Source organism: Coregonus clupeaformis, chromosome 25 (genome assembly GCF_020615455.1).
Source record: "Coregonus clupeaformis isolate EN_2021a chromosome 25, ASM2061545v1, whole genome shotgun sequence".
In the NCBI taxonomy this organism is placed as follows: Eukaryota; Metazoa; Chordata; class Actinopteri; order Salmoniformes; family Salmonidae; genus Coregonus; species Coregonus clupeaformis.
The window spans coordinates 24,818,219-24,837,952 of record NC_059216.1 but is presented as its reverse complement, the minus strand read 5'-3'; the positions used below and the strand labels follow the sequence as shown (position 1 = coordinate 24,837,952).

The 19,734-nt window shown below is 41.7% G+C and overlaps 1 protein-coding gene across 1 annotated transcript in view; it reads left to right on the top strand.

Moving 5' to 3' along the window:
- The window catches only part of aqr (aquarius intron-binding spliceosomal factor), an 81,848-nt gene that overhangs the window by 47,543 nt on the left and 14,571 nt on the right, over nt 1-19,734 (top strand). The window contains exon 31 of the mRNA XM_041847960.1: nt 9,142-9,312. Coding sequence (XP_041703894.1) covers nt 9,142-9,312 — 171 coding nt within the window. The remainder of the gene's footprint in view (nt 1-9,141; nt 9,313-19,734) is intronic.

The following is a 19,734-nucleotide window of genomic DNA, read 5'->3' as shown; positions in this document are numbered from 1 at the left end:
CAAAACTATAGTTTGTTAACAAGAAATTTGTGGAGTGATTGAAAAACGAGTTTTAATGACTCCAACCTAAGTGTATTTAAACTTCCGACTTACATTATTGCTTTTGTGCAGATTTTCACTATCAAGCCCACTTGGTGCTTAAAATGATGTTTAGTCTACTGCTATTTTCATCATTTGACAACACGTCTTGCTGACCGTGCGTCTTGGTGGTTGGGGTATTTTATTTTTTGGTCGTTATAAAAAGAAGCTGTTACCCTGTTCCAACACATACGCTTTCTGTTTCATAGTTGTAACAAAGGCACTCACTTGAAAAATGTTTTTCATTTAGCCTACAGTAACAAACTAATTAAAATGCTATTGTGTTATTTGAAATAAAATAGAAATCGTATTCTGTTGCCTTAGACCTCAATAAACACAACCAAATGATTATTTTTGCGATCGCATAAATGAAATGTATTAATTACACTGTTAGAATGTTGCAGTCAAAATGACTGCTCATTAGCTTGGGGGGGTCCCTCGAGGCCCCTCGAGGCCCAGCGGTTTTAGTGTTAAGGGGTAGAGAAGTGTGCCACAGCCACACTCTTTCCCTCCCTCTTTCTTTCCCTCTTTTCTTCCCATCTCCCTTGCTCTCAGCCACATGCCAGTCCTGGGCCATTACACTCAAACTGAGGCGATGGGCTGAGGCAGCTGTTGCCATGGTTACTGAGATATCTGGAGTTTTTGCACATTAGATCACATTTATGTTAATCAGAGACATGAGACAGACGGGCACAACTACTGGATACGCCACATGCAAGCACAGACACACACATACACACAGATGTCTGCTCTGGTGGGTGGATATGTGAGACTTACTGCATGTCTGTGACCTAGTGTGTGTGTCTCTGGGCTTCAACCTGGGGCCCAGAGTATTTCCTGGTTAGATCACATGGTCAGGAAAATCTCCTGGCCTTAGTCAAATTAGCGAGGTCCATATCAATCCATCCAGGCAAGGGGAAGTCAGGGGGAACAGAAACAGAGGTACAATGTTTTGATGAGATTCCATGGCTAGCTGTCTAGCAGAGGCCCAGGCTGTGTGAGTTATTCCACCCTGCACCGTACCAATGGGAGGCTAGCTTTACCCAGCCTTAATTGAAACTGGGTGAATAATGCATACTGTTGGCTTTTTTTAATTTCATTTTGGTGACATTTGGAGGGCAGATTGTTCTCTGTTGTTAAAGTACTACCTCCAGGGTGCGTTTCTCTCTGTGTGTGTGTGTGTGTGTGTGTCCGTGTGCGTATATGTGTTCTTGTGATATAAAGCCTTTCAGCACTTGTTAAGTCACTCAAACTGATAAAAATTTAGTAATAATGAGACAGACATACAGTGCATTTGGAAAGTATTCAGACCCCTTGAATTTTTCCACATTTTGTTACATTACAGCCTTATTCTAAAATTTATTAAATCGTTTTTTTCCCTCATCAATCTACACACAATACCCCATAATGACAAAGCAAAAACTGGTTTTTAGACATTTGTGCAAATTTATTAAAATAAAAAAACTGAAATAACATTTACATAAGTATTCAGACCCTTTACTCAGTACTTTGTTGAAGCACCTTTGGCAGTGATTACAGCCTAGAGTCTTCTTGGGTAAAATGCTACATGCTTGTCACCCCTGTATTTAGGTAGTTTCTCCCATTCTTCTCTGCAAATCCTCTCAAGCTCTGTCAGGTTGGATGGGGAGTGTCGCTGCACATCTATTTTCACGTCTCTCCAGAGATGTTCGATTGGATTCAAGTCCTGGCTCTGGCTGTGCCGCTCAAGGACATTCAGACACTTGTCCCGAAGCCACTCCTGCATTGTCTTGGCTGTGTGCTTAGGGTCGTTGTCCTGTTGGAAGGTGAACCTTCGCCCCAGTCTGAGGTCCTGAGCGCTCTGGAGCAGGTTTTCATCAAGGATCTCTCTGTACTTTGCTCTGTTAATCTTTCCCTCGATCCTGACTAGTCTCCCAGTCCCTGCCGCTGAAAAACATCCCCACAGTATGATGCTGCCACCACCATGCTTCACCGTAGGGATGGTGCAAGGTTTCCTCCAGACATGACACTTGGCATTCAGGCCAAAGAGATCAATCTTGGTTTCATCAGACCAGAGAATCTTGTTTATCATGGTCAGAGTCCTTTAGGTGTCTTTTGGCAAACTCCAAGCGGGCTGTCGTGCCTTTTACTGAGGAATGGCTTCCGTCTGGCCGCTCTACCATAAAGGCCTGATTGGTGGAGTGCTGCAGAGATGGTTGTACTACTGGAAAGTTCTCCCATCTCCACAGAGGAACTCTGGAGCGCTGACCAAAGCCCTTCTCCCCCGATTGCTCAGTTTGGCTTGAAGGCCAGCTCTAGGAAGAGTCTTGGTGGTTCCAAACTAATTCCATTTAAGAATGATGGAGGCCACTGTGTTCTTGGGGACCTTCAATGCTGCTGAAATGTTTTGGTACCCTTCCCCAGATCTGTGCCTCGACACAATCCTGTCTCTGAGCTATACGGACAATTCCTTCGACCTCATGGCTTGGTTTTTGATCTGACATGCACTGTCAACTGTGGGACCTTATATAGACACGTGTGTGTGCCTTTCCAAATCATGTCCAATCAATTGAATTTACCACAGGTGGATGATCAATGGAAACAGGATGCAACTGAGCTCAGTTTTGAGTCTCATAGCAAAGGGGTCTGAATACTTATCTAAATAAGGTATTTCTGTATATATTTAATACATTTTCAAAAATTTCAAAAACCTGTTTTCGCTTTGTCATTTATGGGGTATTGTGTGTAGATTGATGAGGATTTTTATTTATTTAATCAATTTTAGAATAAGGCTGCAATGTAACAAAATGTGGAAAAAGTCAAGGGGTCTGAATACTTTTCGAATGCATCTTTTATCAAATCTATCCATTCCCCTTTAATATCTTTTTAGATGTGATCTGAATCTGAAAACAGTGGATGAGTATTTAACTGAAACACTTCTGGTTGCTAATTAGAACATACAGTGGATTGCGAAAGTATTCACCCCCCCCCTTGGCATTTTTCCTATTTTGTTGCCTTACAACCTTGAATTAAAATGGATTATTTTGGGGGGGTTGGATCATTTGATTTACACAACATGCCTACCACTTTGAAGATGCAAAATATTTTTTTGTTGTGAAACAAACAAGAAATAATACAAAATAACAGAAGACTTGAGCGTGCAATGCTATTCACCCCCCCAAAGTCAATACGTTGTAGAGCCACCTTTTAGAGCAATTACAGCTGCAAGTCTCTTGGGGTATGTCTCTATAAACTTGGCACATCTAGCCACTGGGATTTTTGCCCATTCTTCAAGGCAAAACTGCTCCAGCTCCTTCAAGTTGGATGGGTTCCGCTGGTGTACAGCAATCTTTAAGTGATACCACAGATTCTCAACTGGATTGAGGTCTGGTCTTTGACTAGGCCATTCCAAGACATTTAAATGTTTCCCCTTAAACCAATCGAGTGTTGCTTTAGCAGTATGCTTAGTGTAATTGTCCTGCTGGAAGGTGAACCTCCGTCCCAGTCTCAAATCTCTGGAAGACTGAAACAGGTTTACCTCAAGAATTTCCCTATATTTAGCGCCATCCATCATTCCTTCAATTCTGACCAGTTTCCCAGTCCCTGCCAATGGAAAAACATCCCCACAGCATGATGCTGCCACCACTATGCTTCACTCTGGGGATGGTGTTCTTGGGGTGATGAGAGGTGTTGGGTTTGCGCCAGACATAGCGTTTTCCTTGATGGCCATGAAGCTCAATTTTAGTCTCATCTGACCAGAGTACCTTCTTCCATATGTTTTTGTATTTCTTTTTTGTATATTTTTTTAGGGGGTAGATCAGCTTTAATATTGCAGATAGATTGTAGCTTCAATCAATGTAATTGTCTGCATCACTTCCAATCCCCCATTTGTTTTGTTTTTTCGCAAATATATACATATATATATATACACATACAGCTGTGGAAAAAATTAAGAGACCAATGCACATTTTTCTTAAATCAGCATCTCTACATGTATGACATCCATTCCATTCCAGTGTCTGTTGAATTCCAACACAGACACACCTCATTCTACTGAATTAGGTACTGATTAGGTGATCACCTGAACCAAATCTTATTTAATGAGGAAAAGTATAAAAACCACTGCTGTTGTCATCACTATCCTCTTGCAATAGGACCAGCTGTATGGTAAAAACAGTGCTAATAGTACCTCAAAAGTAATATTAATCAAAAAATAACTATTGACCATGCCAAAAGAGTTGAAAAGGAAAGTTTTGAGTGAGGAAAAGAAGGATTCAATTCTGGCTTTACTGGCAGAGAGATACAGTGAGCGTCAGGTTGCTTCCATCCTTACAATTTCAAAGACGGCGGTTCATAAGAACAAGGTCAAGCAGCAGACATTGGGGACAACAAAGCTACAGACCGGCAGAGGGCGAAAACGACTCTCTACTAACCGGGATGACAGCCAACTCATTCAAATGTCACTCAACAACTGTAGGATGACATCAAGTGACCTACAAAAACAATGGCAAACAGCAGCTGGGGTGAAGTGCATGGCGAGGACGGTTCGAAACAGGCTCCTAGGGGCAGGGCTGAAGTCGTGCAAAGCTAGAAAAAAGCCCTTCATCAATGAGAAGCAAAGAAGAGCAAGGCTGAGTTTTGCAAAAGACCATAAGGATTGGACCGTAGAGGACTGGTGTAAGGTCATCTTCTCTGATGAGTCCAATTTTCAGATTTGCCCAACACCTGGTCGTCTAATGGTTAGACGGAGACCTGGAGATGCCTACAAGCCACAGCGTCTCGCACCCACTGTGAAATTTGGTGGATGATCTGGGTGTGCTTCAGCAAGGCTGGAATCGGGCAGATTTGTGTTTGTGAAGGACTCATGAATCAAGCCACGTACAAGGTTGTCCTGGAAGAAAACTTGCTTCCTTTTGCTCTGACATTGTTCCCCAACTCTGAGGATTGTTTTTTTCCAGCAGGAATTCTTGCGCCAGGAGTGGCATAAAGTCACCCAACATCAATGTGAAAGACTGGTGGAGAGCATGCCAAGGCGCATGAAAGCCGTTATTGAAAATCAGGGTTATTCCACCAAATATTGATTTCTGAACTCTTCCTAAGTTAAAACATTAGTGTTGTTTAAAAATGAACATGAACTTATTTTCTTTGCATTATTCGAGGTCTGACAACAGTTATTTTGACCAGTTGTCATTTTCTGCAAATAAATGCTCTAAATGACAATATTTTTATTTGGAATTTGGGAGAAATGTTGTCAGTAGTTTATAGAATAAAACAAAAATGTTATTTTTACCCAAACACATACCTATAAATATTAAAACCAGAGAAACTGATAATTTTGCAGTGGTCTCTTAATTTTTTCCAGAGATGTGTGTATGAAGGAAAAAAGTATTTGATCCCCTGCTGATTTTGTACGTTTGCCCTCTGGCTCCCGGGTGTCTTTTATACAGGTAACGAGCTGAGATTAGGAGCACACTCTTAAAGGGAGTGCTCCTAATCTCAGTTTGTTACCTGTATAAAAGACACCTGTCCACAGCAGAAATCAATCAATCAGATTCTAAACTCTCCACCATGGCCAAGACCAAAGAGCTCTCCAAGGATGTCAGGGACAAGATTGTAGACCTACACAAGGCTGGAATGGGCTACAAGACCATCGCCAAGCAGTTTGGTGAGAAGGTGACAACAGTTGGTGCGATTATTCGCAAATGGAAGAAACACAAAAGACCTGTCAATCTCCCTCGGCCTGGGGCTCCATGCAAGATCTCACCTCGTGGAGTTGCAATGATCATGAGAACGGTGAGGAATCAGCCCAGAACTACACGGGAGGATCTTGTCAATGATCTCAAGGCAGCTGGGACCATAGTCACCCAGAAAACAATTGGTAACACACTACGCCGTGAAGGACTGAAATCCTGCAGCGCCCGCAAGGTCCCCCTGCTCAAGAAAGCACATATACAGGGCCGTCTGAAGTTTGCCAATGAACATCTGAATGATTCAGAGAAGAACTGGGGGAAAGTGTTGTGGTCAGATGAGACCAAAATCAAGCTCTTTGGCATCAACTCAACTCGCTGTGTTTGGAGGAGGAGGAATGCTGCCCATGGAGGTGGAAACATTATGCTTTGGGGGGGGGGTTTCTGCTAAGGGGACAGGACAACTTCACCGCATCAAAGGGACGATGGACGGGGCCATGTACCGTCAAATCTTGGGTGAGAACCACCTTCCCTCAGCCAGGGCATTGAAAATGGGTCGTGGATGGGTTTTCCAGCATGACAATGACCCAAAACACACGGCCAAGGCAACAAAGGAGTGGCTCAAGAAGAAGCACATTAAGGTCCTGGAGTGGCCTAGCCAGTCTCCAGACCTTAATCCCATAGAAAATCTGTGGAGGGAGCTGAAGGTTCGAGTTGCCAAACGTCAGCCTCGAAACCTTAATAACTTGGAGAAGATCTGCAAAGAGGAGTGGAACAAAATCCCTCATGAGATGTGTGCAAACCTGATGGCCAACTACAAGAAACGTCTGACCTCTGTGATTGCCAACAAGGGCTTTGCCACCAAGTACTAAGTCATGTTTTGCAGAGGGGTCAAATACTTATTTCCCTCATTTAAAATGCAAAACAATTTATAACATTTTTGACGTGTTTTTTTCTGGATTTTTTTTGTTGTTATTCTGTCTCTCATTGTTCAAATAAACCTACCATTAAAATTATAGACTGATCATGTCTTTGTCAGTGGACAAACGTACAAAATCAGCAGGGGATCAAATACTTTTTTCCCTCACTGTGTGTGTGTGTGTGTATATATATATATATATATATATATATATATATATATATTTCCCTTAATTACTTTCCAACCCCACCACCCCTTCCCTAATTGGAGTAAACTAGTGAACAACAATGCTTAGGCCTCTACATCCAGCTTATACATACTATCTACATTTTATGGACAATTTTACATTAATTATCCTTCAACTCCATTCAAGGGGCGGCAGGTAGCTTAGTGGTTAAGAGCGTTGTGCCAGTAACCGAAAGGTCGCTGGTTCTAATCCCCGAGCCGACTAGGTGAAAAATATGTCGGTGCCCTTGAGCAAGGCACTTAACCCTAATTGCTCCTGTAAGTCGCTCTGGATAAGAGCGTCAGCTAAATGACAAAAAAAAAAAAACACCACCCATCTATCTCTTAACACCATCCATATTGGATTTCTATTTGCCATATATTTTACAAAAGTTCTGAACCTTTCTATTCTCATTGTTTCTACATATTTTACATTTAAAATAAACATTTTTGCTAAAGGTATTATTATATTATTGATCAATTGACTATGACTTTTCAGATCACCCAGTAATGCTATCTGCAGGGTTAGCTCCAGGTAAATATTGCAATCCTTTAGCCATTCCTGTACCTGTACATGGACAGTACCAAAACAAATGATCTAATGATTGTCTCTACGCAGCAAAATCTGCGGAGCTGGGAAGATTGTATCCCCCATATAAATAACATTCAATTGGTAGCAATAATTTTATATAATAATTTAAATTGAAAAATTCTACGTTTTGAATCCGGCGTCGTTTTGCGTATCAGTTCATAAACACTATGCCATGGGCTCGGTACGTCAAAAATCTCTTCCAAACTATTTTGCAATCTATATGGGATGGCTGTCAATCCTTTGGTCCTTAAATGAAACTGGTATATTTTATTTATCACAGTTTTCTTTACCAATTATGTTCTTTAATGCAAGGTCGACAGACAAGTTCCTTACTTTTTCCCCCTTCCACTTTCCTCTTCCATTTTTGCGGTAATGCTGAAATTATTTGGTTGTAATTTTGGGTAGAGCAGACATTTCCATATGTTTTTGTTAGCTGCATGTGCGACAACTCCACCAGTCCTACCGATTATATAATTTACGAAGATTATACCTTTTTTAAACATTTTGTCAAAAAAAAAGAAGGTTTTTTATCAATTAATATATTTGAGTTTAACCACAATATTTGTTGCATTATTTGTTCTGTGGTTTCTGGAGGATTAAATTGAAATTGCAACCAACTTTCTATGGCTTGTTTTAGAAATAGTGATATTTGGGAGATTATTTCCTTTTCAAATAACTGAAAGTGAGAGGTTGTAATCTGAATAAAGGGGAAAAGGCTATTCTTGAACATTGGGTGAGACAATCTTACTAATTTGCTAGTGAACCAGTTCGGATTTGAGTATAACTTGTATGACTGAAGCTTTTAGTGATAGGTCTAATGCTTTAATATTTAATAATTTCTGTCCTCCGAATTCATATTCATTATATAAGTAGGCCTGTTTAATTTTGTCTGGCTTGCCGTTCCAAATAAAATTGAATTTTTTTTTTCTCATATAATTTAAAAAACTGTTCGCTAGGCGTAAACACTTGACTGCCGAGGGAAGGAGTTAGGAAAAGAGAAAGGAAGCGAGAGATTGAGAAAGGGAGTGATAGTGATAAAGAGGGAGGGGTGGATGGATAGAGAGAGAGACTGAGTGTGTGTGAGAGAGAGCGATGGGGAGAGAGAGAGAGGGAGGCAGGCCAGCTGCTGTAGAACAGCTGTGACCTGTATCAGTATTTGGGAGGAGAACGAGAGGGGTGATGCTCTACTTTGTCATGATCCTCCAAACCCCCTTCACTGCAGTGCAGACAGAACGTGTGTGTGGCAGGACGTTTACCCTCATCCCCCAGCCAACCTAACCTCACCCCCATTGATGCATTTGTGCCTCTCAGGCCCCACTCTGTGTCACACCAACCACCACAGGGGCATGGGCACAGATTTAATGTATTAATATACTCACACACACACACTGGTTTACTTTTCCCTCAAGGTCGGATGCTCTCTGGGTACTAAAAGAGTTTGACTTTGGTGTGGAAATTAATTTGTATTACAAACATGAACGCTTTTGTAATCATCTCACTTTCTCCCCTATGTAATATAGGCCTATTGAAACGAGTAGGGGAAAACATTCTCATACACTAGGAAATTAGATTTTGTATTTGTTTAGTAATAGTATTTTTGATTAATTTCCTATGTGTGCAAAACGTATCTAACCTGCCCTCCCATCAATCCCTCTCTCTAGAACCTGGGTGAGGCAGAGTACTGTGTGGCTCTGTTCATGTACATGCGTCTGCTGGGTTACCCTGCCGACAGGATCAGCATCCTCACCACCTACAATGGACAGAAACACCTAATCAGAGACGTCATCAACCAGCGCTGTGCTGGGAACCCCTTCTTTGGACAGCCCAACAAGGTAAGGTCTCACACACACACACACACACACCAGAGTTTCCGGACATTTGACCGACAGCATTTTAATTTACTGGACATTTGAGAAATGTACCGGACCCATATGCATTGGGTGCGTAACCTGATTAGGGCTGCCACCCACAGTGCTCAGAATGACAGAAATCACATTTTAGATTATTGTAATTCATCTTAACAGAACATGCACCTCGACAATGCAATGTCGTGTGTCGTCCTTCTTATCGAATTCCAATGCGCACTTTGAAGATGTTAGAATGACTGTCCACATTTACTTTTCCTCAGCCAAGAAGATGAGTAATGAACAGCAAAATAACTAGCCTATATCGATCTACTATCCCCCATAGTAGAAAAGTTGACCTATTCTATTGGTCAGCTTGTCGTTCTGTGCTAGAAAGAAATGGCCTATTCCAAACAGACTCTGGGACAGTTGTGGGACGATAGATCCCAAATTCGTACAACCAATACAGACATTAAAAAGCAATGAGGCTGATGCAACAGATCAGAGCGTTTATCGTAAAATGTTGATAAACTATTTGTTCACATTATAAACTCAGCAATGTGCACAAGGAAGTAGGCTACGCACAAATGTTCGTTCCATAATGCAATTAGCGGGAAAACACTTGTCAGAAGCATACTGCACATGCCAGCGGTTTCATGTGACAGAGATTCAATTATCCATTAGAGATGTTGAAAGATGGGAGATCTAAAGATGCAACAACTAACATGGTTGCTAATATGACTAGGATAGTGCCTTTGGCTACTGGACAATGAAATAAAGTTGTTTTGAAAACCAATAGAACATGAGAGAAATAGGCTACTTGTTTCAATGGCATATAGAAGTCTTTAAAGAATAATTACCTCCACATTTATAGAAACTGATTTTGGCTAGGCGACTTTGAAGCAAGGTAAGACGTGCCTCATAATATGAAGTAAAATGTTCAGGTTTCACACAATTAGGTATGTTTTCAAAATGCATACTGCCTCCAGCTCATTGGAAAGTGGTGTGAAACGCTGAAGCATGCCTACCGTTGCCTATGCACTTGAATGGCGAATGGGAAGCGCGCTTCAATTACCAGTTGAGAAATTAAAATAGTAGCTATTTTTTATCGTGGCCATCAAAACAATTTTTACGCTCTATTGCATTTATAATTGTTACGCAATGATTGAGCTTATAAAAGCAAGTTTCACTCCAGCAGCAACAGGAGCTGTAGCAGCAGCTCTCACGCTGTCTGACAGATTTTCCTCTGGGCTCTGTATCTGTATGCTCTGTGCGTGCGATGAATAAGAATCATAATGACTACCAAAAATACACACACACCAATTTAATTCCACTAAATTATGTACAGACCGATGAGCATGACTGGTCAAACGTATGACATCGACTGGTATTTTCGGCAATGAATAGGATAAAAAGCATTATTTTGCAATGGGATTTTTTTATTCTCCTTGACAATTGACCAAGGCCAATTTTAGGTATCAGCTTTTAATTGTTTTTTATTGGCCAAAAGCTGGCTATTACCGGTTAACGTAAACCCGGACACACACACACACACACAAACACACACCAAACTATGTAAATACACAAAAACCCATTCTTTGGACAATTCTAAGGAAACGCACAGATTTGGACACATACATATACAAACATACACAATAACCCCTTCAGCCCGTCCAACAAAGTAACACACTTGTTCAAGCGTGCACACACATGAGCCCATAGGATTAAGAGTCTTGAGATGGGTCATAAGAGGCGTAGCCGTGCCAACTGGGTAACTGTTGCTAACCGTGCTGGCTGTTGAACTGAACTCGGTGTGGTAGGGTAAGTGTTTAGGTGGCTGCTGCATTCCTACTTTCATTCCACTGTAAATGAGGTTAGGCTCATAGAGTCCTGTTATGGCATGTGGGTGCAGTGTTTAGTAGTGGCGGGACTAAGGGTCATGTGTTAGTCTGGCCCACAGCTTTCTTCTTTCTGTGTCTCTATCAGTGTCTGTTACAGTATATATCTGTTTTTTTTATATATATATATATATATATATATATATATATATGTTCTGTTAGCTCTGTGGTAGAGGTCTTCATGGGTCCAAAAAGTTGGACTGGTTCCAAAATGGATCCGTGGCTTTCCCACCCGACCCGATATGCATAAATACATTTTCAAAAAATTGAGACCCGTTCCAAATGGACCCAAGAACAGTCCGACCCGATCCAAAAAGTCCCATGGAAAACAGACGGGTGCTGGTTCGGATCCGAGAGACCCGTTCAGATCCGAATGTAGAAAGAGGGAGAGAAAGAAACCTCCGACTGGGCGCTGCCAGCACCATCAATAAACAAGCGATATTGGCCAATTGTTTCACAGTTACAGTGGCCTTCTGAAAGTATTCACATCCCTGGACTTTTTCCACAATTTGTTGTTAAAGCCTACATTTTAAAATTGATTAAATTGAGATTTGTTGTCACTGGCCACACACAATACCCCATAACATCAAAGTTATTGCAGCATGAACTGACATTTTGTCCACCCAATCAAAGGATCGTTGAATTAATCTAGTACTGAAAGCATACGCTACAGCTAGCTAGCACTGCAGTGCATCAAATGTGATGAGTAGTTGACTCTGAGAGAAAGCCAATAGTTGAATAGTTTTGAACAAATATATTTCTTCAAAACTGAAGGAGAAGTAAGAGATAGAGGGAGAGCTAGCTATATTTGGTTGTATTTTTTTTTTGTACTTTCACTTACTTAGCTAGCTAATGCAGCTAGCTAGTTTAGCCTACTCAAACAGAGGGCTGCCATGTTAGCTAGCTGGCTATGGCTATCCAACACTGGAACTTTTCCAAGTCAAAATAAGCTTTCGTTTTTATTAATTTATTGCCACCGGGGCCCGCCGGTGTAACTGCTAAACTGCTTGCTAAATGTACACTTTACTGCATGATTGTAGCGGTTGTACTAACGCGTTAGTTGTAGTAGTTATGTTGACTGACGTTAGAAAATATGGTGACAACGATGTAGGCTGTGGTTAGTGGTTATGATATAAAGTTTTTTTTAGCCTGGTCACAGACCGCAGACACCTGAATTTGTCTAATAGAAACTCTTGTTTGCAACTGTTGGACTAATGATTACACCTTAGATCGGCTAGATGCAGGCAAGATTGTGCAAGGCGGTATTGAATGTGTCACTGTCTGTCACATTAATTACTCAAATGTTTCTCTCGACTTTTGCACCTATGTTGTAAACTTTTATTCATAGGCTAGGTTGTAGTAACCTCATGATGGGTATAGGGAAAACATTTGTATCATGTACTAACCTAAACCTATTGATGTTACATTGAACTGGGTGAATGGAATATGAATGACATTCATCCAATATGCTGAAATAGAAAATAGGCCATGCTCCCCAAAAAATAATCATCCTCTTAAACGGCACCGACCGCCATTGTCAACAACATTGTAGTTACTCTACAATACTAACCTAATTGACAGAGGGAAAAGTAGGAAGCCTGTATAGAATAAAAATATTACAAAACATAAATAAGAAGGCACTAAAGTAACACTGCAAAAAATGTGGCAAAGCGATTCACTTTTTGTCCTGAATACAATGTGTTATGTTTGGGGTAAATCCAATACAACACATTACATGGGTATGCTTGTAATCGTTTAGGACTGGTGAGTTTTTCAGGATAAAAAAATAAACGGAATGGAGCAAAATTCTAGAGCAAACCTGGTTGTCTGTGTTTTGATGTGCAGCATATTCCAAACTTCATAGCCTATTTGATTGGTTTTTACTTCCCTAAAAAATTACTTGTTCAGCTGTCGGAGATTTGAGTGCTATATACATCAGGGCATTGCATGCATCTAGGCCTAGGCGTATGATATTAATATTTAAAAAAATATACACTGAACAAAAATATAAACGCAACATAAAGTGTTGGTCCCATGTTTCATGAGCTGAAGTAAAAGATCCCAGAAATGTTCCATACGCACAAAAAGCTTATTTCTCTCAAATTCTGTGCATACATTTGTTTACATCCTTTTTAGTGAGCATTTCTCCTTTGCCAAGATAATCCATCCACCTGACCGGTGTGGCATATCAAGAAGTTGATTAAACAGCATGATCATTACACTGGTGGACCTTGTGCAGGGGACAATAAAAGGCCACTCTAAAATGTGCAGTTTTGTCAAACAGCACAATGCCACAGATGTCTCAAGTTTTGAGGGAGCATGTGATTGACATGCTGACTGCAGGAATGTCCACCAGAGCTGTTGCCAGATAATTGAATGTTAATTTCTCTACAATAAGCCGTCTCCAACGTCATTTTGGAGAATTTAGCAGTACATCCAACCAGCCTCACAATCGCAGACTACATGTATGGCGTCATGTTGGCGAGCGGTTTGCTGATGTCAACGTTGTGAACCTATGGTGGCAGTGGGGTTATGGTATGGGCAGGCATAAGCTACGGACAACGAACACAATTGCATTTTATCGATGGCAATTTGAATGCACAGAGATACCGTGACGAGATCCTGAGGCCCATTTTTTTAAAGGTATCTGTGACCAACGAATGCATATCTGTATTCCCAGTCATGTGAAATCCATAAATGATGGCCTAATGAATTTATTTCAATTGACTGATTTCCTTATATGAACTGTAACTCAATAAAATCTTTGAAATTGTTGCTTGTTGCATTTATATTTTTGTTCAGTGTGTGTGTATATACAGTGCATTCGGAAAATGTATCCAGATCCCTTGACTTCCACATTTTGTTACATTACAGCCTTATTCAAAAATTGATTAAATTAAATTTTTCCCTCATCCATCTACACACAATACCCCATAATCACAAAGCAAAAACAGGTTTTTAGTAATTTTAGCAAATGTATTAAAAATAAAACAACTTTATTACATTTACATAAGTATTCAGACCTTTTACTCAGTACCTTTGTTGAAGCACCTTTTGGCAGCGATTACAGCCTCAAGTCTTCTTGGCTATGACGCTGCAAGCTTGGCACACCTGTATTTGGGGAGTTTCTCCCATTCTCTGCAGATCCTCTCAAGCTCTGTCAGGTTGGATGGGGAGCGTCGCTGCACAGCTATTTTAAGGTCTCTCCAGAGATGTTCGATCGGGCTCTGCCTGGGCCACTCAAGGACATTCAGAGACTTGTCCCGAAGCCACTCCTGCATTGTCTTGTGAACCTTCACCCCAGTCTGAGGTCCTGAGCACTCTGGAGTAGGTTTTCATCAAGGATTTCTCTGTACTTTGCTCCCACAGCATGATGCTGCCACCACATTGCTTCACCGTAGGGATGGTGCCAGGTTTCTTCCAGACGTGACACTTGGCATTTAGGGCAAAGAGTTCAATCTTGGTTTCATCAGACCAGAGAATCTTGTTTCTCATGGTCTGAGAGTCCTTTAGGTGCCTTTTGGCATACTCCAAGCGGGCTGTCATGTGCATTTTACTGAGGAGTGGCTTCCGTCTGGCCACTCGACCATAAAGACCTGATTGGTGGAGTGCTGCAGAGATGGTTGTCCTTCTGGAATGTTCTCCCATCTTCACAGAGGAACTCTGGACCTCTGTCAGAGTGACCATCGGGTTCTAGGTCACCTCCCTGACCAAAGCCCTTCTCCCCTGATTGCTCAGTTTGGCCGGGCGGCCAGCTCTAGGAAGAGTCTTGGTGGTTCCAAACTTCTTCCATTTAGGAATGATGGAGGCCACTGTGTTCTTGGGGACCTTCAATGCTGCAGACATTTTTTGGTACCCTTAACCAGATCTGTGCCTCGACACAATCCTGTCTCGGAGCTCTACGGACAATTTCTTCGACCTCATGGCTTGGTTTTTACTCTGACATGCACTGTCAACTGTGGGACCTTATATAGACAGGTGTGTGCCTTTCCAAATCATGTCCAATCAATTGAATTTACCGCAGGTGGACTCCAATCAAGTTGTAGAAACATCTCAATAATAATCGATGGAAACAGGATGCACCTGAGCTCAATTTCGAGTCTCATAGCAAAGGGTCTGAATACTAATGTAAATAAGGTATTTCTGTTTTTTATTTGTATTAAATGTGCAAATATTTCAAACCTGTTTTCACTTTGTCATTATGGGGTATTGTGTGTGTAGATTGATGAGGGAAAACATTTAATTAATCAATTTTAGAATAAGGCTGCAATGTAACAAAGTGGAAAAAGTCAAGGGGTCTGAATACTTTCCGAATGCACTGTATATAAAGGATGAGAAGCTTAGGCCTAGCCCTAGAGACCGAGAGAAAGATGGAGATATGCCGGCACCATGTTCCCAACACTGATATGCATGTCTTTATACTTGTCAGCTAGGCTACTACTGCTATACAGATGTAGGTGTACAGAAGAAGGCTAATTCGTTAATTTTCGATCCTAATGTTTTTAATAAAGTTTAGCTTTATTTTGTTAAAGGAGTAACTGGTAGGCCTAAAACATTATTCCTCACCTCAAGTTCAACTGTCAGTCAGTTGGAGCGCTGGTGCGCACTGCCTTCATAGGCCTGCAGTAACTATGCCTAATAACAGCCATGCCACACCAAACCTTCACACGTTTCTTAACTTTATTTGGGTAATATCAAAAGAAAGTCAAGACATTGTTTATAGGGAAAATACGAACAGGTTATTATATTGCGACATTAACTACAGTTTTTCATCTCGCCCTCTGGTTTTTCCTTTTCATGGTTTGAGTGCAAGTAGCCCTATAGTAGGTCTACCGGTAATTCTATTATATTGTGGCAAACACAACATTACAGTTTGGAACTTAATTTGGCCAAAGAAAAATGGCTCAACAGAATTAAACAAAACACTTATTGCATATTTAAAGAACTTCACAAAAGTTTTGAACAGGCAAATCAAATCAAATCAAATTTAATTGGTCACATGCGCCGAATACAACAGGTGCAGACATTACAGTGAAATGCTTACTTACAGCCCTTAACCAACAGTGCATTTATTTTTAACAAAAAAAGTAAAAATAAAACAACAACAAAAAGTGTTGAGAAAAAAAAGAGCAGAAGTAAAATAAAGTAACAGTAGGGAGGCTATATATACAGGGGGGTACCGTTGCAGAGTCAATGTGCGGGGGCACCGGCTAGTTGAGGTAGTTGAGGTAATATGTACATGTGGGTAGAGTTAAAGTGACTGCATAAATAATTAACAGAGTAGCAGCAACGTAAAAAGGATGGGGTGGGGGGGCAGTGCAAATAGTCCGGGTAGCCATGATTAGCTGTTCAGGAGTCTTATGGCTTGGGGGTAGAAGCTGTTGAGAAGTATTTTGGACCTAGACTTGGCACTCCGGTACCGCTTGCCGTGCGGTAGCAGAGAGAACAGTCTATGACTAGGGTGGCTGGAGTCTTTGACAATTTTGAGGGCCTTCCTCTGACACCGCCTGGTATAGAGGTCCTGGATGGCAGGAAGCTTGGCCCCAGTGATGTACTGGGCCGTACGCACTACCCTCTGTAGTGCCTTGCGGTCGGAGGCCAAGCAGTTGCCATACCAGGCGGTGATGCAACCAGTCAGGATGTTCTCGATGGTGCAGCTGTAGAATTTTTTGAGGATCTGAGGACCCATGCCAAATCTTTTCAGTCTCCTGAGGGGGAATAGGCTTTGTCGTGCCCTCTTCACGACTGTCTTGGTGTGTTTGGACCATGATAGTTCGTTGGTGATGTGGACACCAAGGAACTTGAAGCTCTCAACCTGTTCCACTACAGCCCCGTCGATGAGAATGGGGGCATGCTCAGTCCTCTTTTTTTTCCTGTAGTCCACAATCATCTCCTTTGTCTTGGTCACGTTGAGGGAGAGGTTGTTGTCCTGGCACCACACGGCCAGGTCTCTGACCTCCTCCCTATAGGCTGTCTCATCGTTGTCGGTGATCAGGCCTACCACTGTTGTGTTGTCGGCAATATAGGCAAGGCCTATATTGCAGCAATTACCTATAAAGGTGAGTGCCTACCTAGGCCTACCTAACAAATGACAGCAATAGGCTAATGCTTTTTCTTTTACGAAGCCTACTTTTAACTTATCTTAAACTAAATACGGAGAGACAACATTTTAATATACTTATATATTATATATTTTTTTATATACTTTTTTTTGACAGCTTAATTTAGCCAGCGAAAATGTCTCTACAAAATCAAACAAAACACTTTGCATGTTTAAAAAAACTGATTTAGATTAAATCAGGCCAATAATAATAATAATAATAATGGTATACAATAATAATATTGATAAAGCAAATGATAATGCATACGAAAATGAATAAATAAAAGAAAATTGCATCAAACCTGAATAGCGAGTTGCACACAGTCCATTTGGCTGCGTGAACGTTCTTCTCATCTTTGCCCACTACAATATAAAATGTGTCCCGAGGCCATTCCCCTTGTCGGCTTCTTTTCACTATACGAATCTCGGAATTTCGGGTCTGTTGGACCATGAAGACCTCTACTCTGGTCATCTGGTGCTATCTCTCAATTTGTGTATTACTACTACTGAGGGCTCATCCTCTCCAGCTTTTCCTTCTCTTTCTTTCTCCTTGTCTCTCTCATTCTCTCTCTCTTGTTAGGCGTGTCTCTCAGACAGAGAGCTGACCTCTCTGGGGTGACGAGCTGCTAAAGGGAGAGAGAAAAGGAAAATAAGAGCGGAATGAGACAAAGGAAAATAATAACGGTCTTTGGGGGAAAACTGCTGAGCCGCAGAAAAGGTCAAGCCGGCTCGTCTGCGTTTCGACCAGAGTGAGAGTCTTAACAGCGATGTCACAATGGCTAAAACACACCAAATGTCACCAGCAAACCAGCCAGTCCAGTCGACTGTGTAGTTAGACACACAGTAGATAGGTTACTTAGTACCAGCTAGACTAAACAAACGCACTACAACAGGGCTAGTCAGTCACATCCACACCTCCTGGTTCTGCATTCCATTTGTATGCTTTTCCTTTCTCCCTGGTAGATCATAATTTATGTACAGTGCATTCGGAAAGTATTCAGACCCCTTGACTTTTTCCACATTTTGTTACGTTACAGCGTTATTCTAAAATGGATTACATCGTTTTTTTCCCTCATCAATTTACACACAATACCCCATAATGACAAAGCAGAAACAGGTTTTTAGAAAAAATACCTTATTTACATAAGTATTCAGACCCTTTGCTATGAGACTCGAAATTGAGCTCAGGTGCATCCTGTTTCCATTGATCATCCTTGAGCTGTTTCTACAACTTGATTGCAGTCTACCTGTGGTAAATTCAATTGATTGGACATGATTTGGAAAGGCACACGCCTGTCTATATAAGTTGACAGTGCATGTCAGAGCAAAAACCAAGCCATGAGGTTAAAGGAATTGTCCATGGAGCTCTGAGACACGATTGTGTCGAGGCACAGATCTGGGGAAGGGTAGCAAAACATTTCTGCAGCATTGAAGGTCCCCAAGATCACAGTGGCCTCCATCATTCTTAAATGGAAGAAGTTTGGAACCACCAAGACTCTTCCTAGAGCTGGCCGCCCTGCCAAACTGAGCAATCAGGGGAGAAGAGCCTTGGTCAGGGAGGTGACCTAGAACCTGATGGTCACTCTGACAGAGCTCCAGAGTTCCTCTGTGAAGACAGGAGAACCTTCCAGAAGGACAACCATCTCAGCAGCACTCCACCAATCATGCCTTTATGGTAGAGTGGCCAGACGGAAGCCACTCCCCAGTAAAAGGCACATGACAGCCCGCTTGGAGTTTGCCAAAAGGCACCTAAAGGACTCTCAGACCATGATAAACAAGATTCTCTGGTCTGATGAAACCAAGATTGAACTCTTTGGCCTGAATGCCTGTGTCACGTCTGGAGGAAACCTGGCACCATCCCTACGGTGAAGCATGGTGGTGGCAGCACCAGGGACTGGGATGCTAGTCAGGATTGAGGGAAAGCTGAACAGAGCAAAGTGCAGAGAGATCCTTGATGAAAACCTGCTCCAGAGCGCTCAGGACCTCAGACTGGGGCAAAGGTTCACCTTCCAACAGGACAACGACCTTTAAGCACACAGCCAAGACAACGCGAGAGTGGCTTCAGGACAAGTCTCTGAATGTCCTTGAGTGGCCCAGCCAGAACCCGGACTTGAACCCGATCGAACATCTCTGGAGAGACCTGAAAATAGTTGTGCAGCAACACTCCCCATCCAACCTGACAGAGCTTGAGAGGATCTGCAGAGAGGAATGGGAGAAACTCCCCAAATACAGGTGTGCCAAGCTTATAGCGTCATACCCAAGAAGATTCGAGGCTGAAATCGCTGCCAAAGGTGCTTCAACAAAGTACTGAGTAAAGGGTCTGAATACTTACGTTTATGCAATATTTGCAAACATTTCTAAACACCTGTTTTTGCTTTGTTATAATGGGGTATTGTGTGTAGATGGATGAGG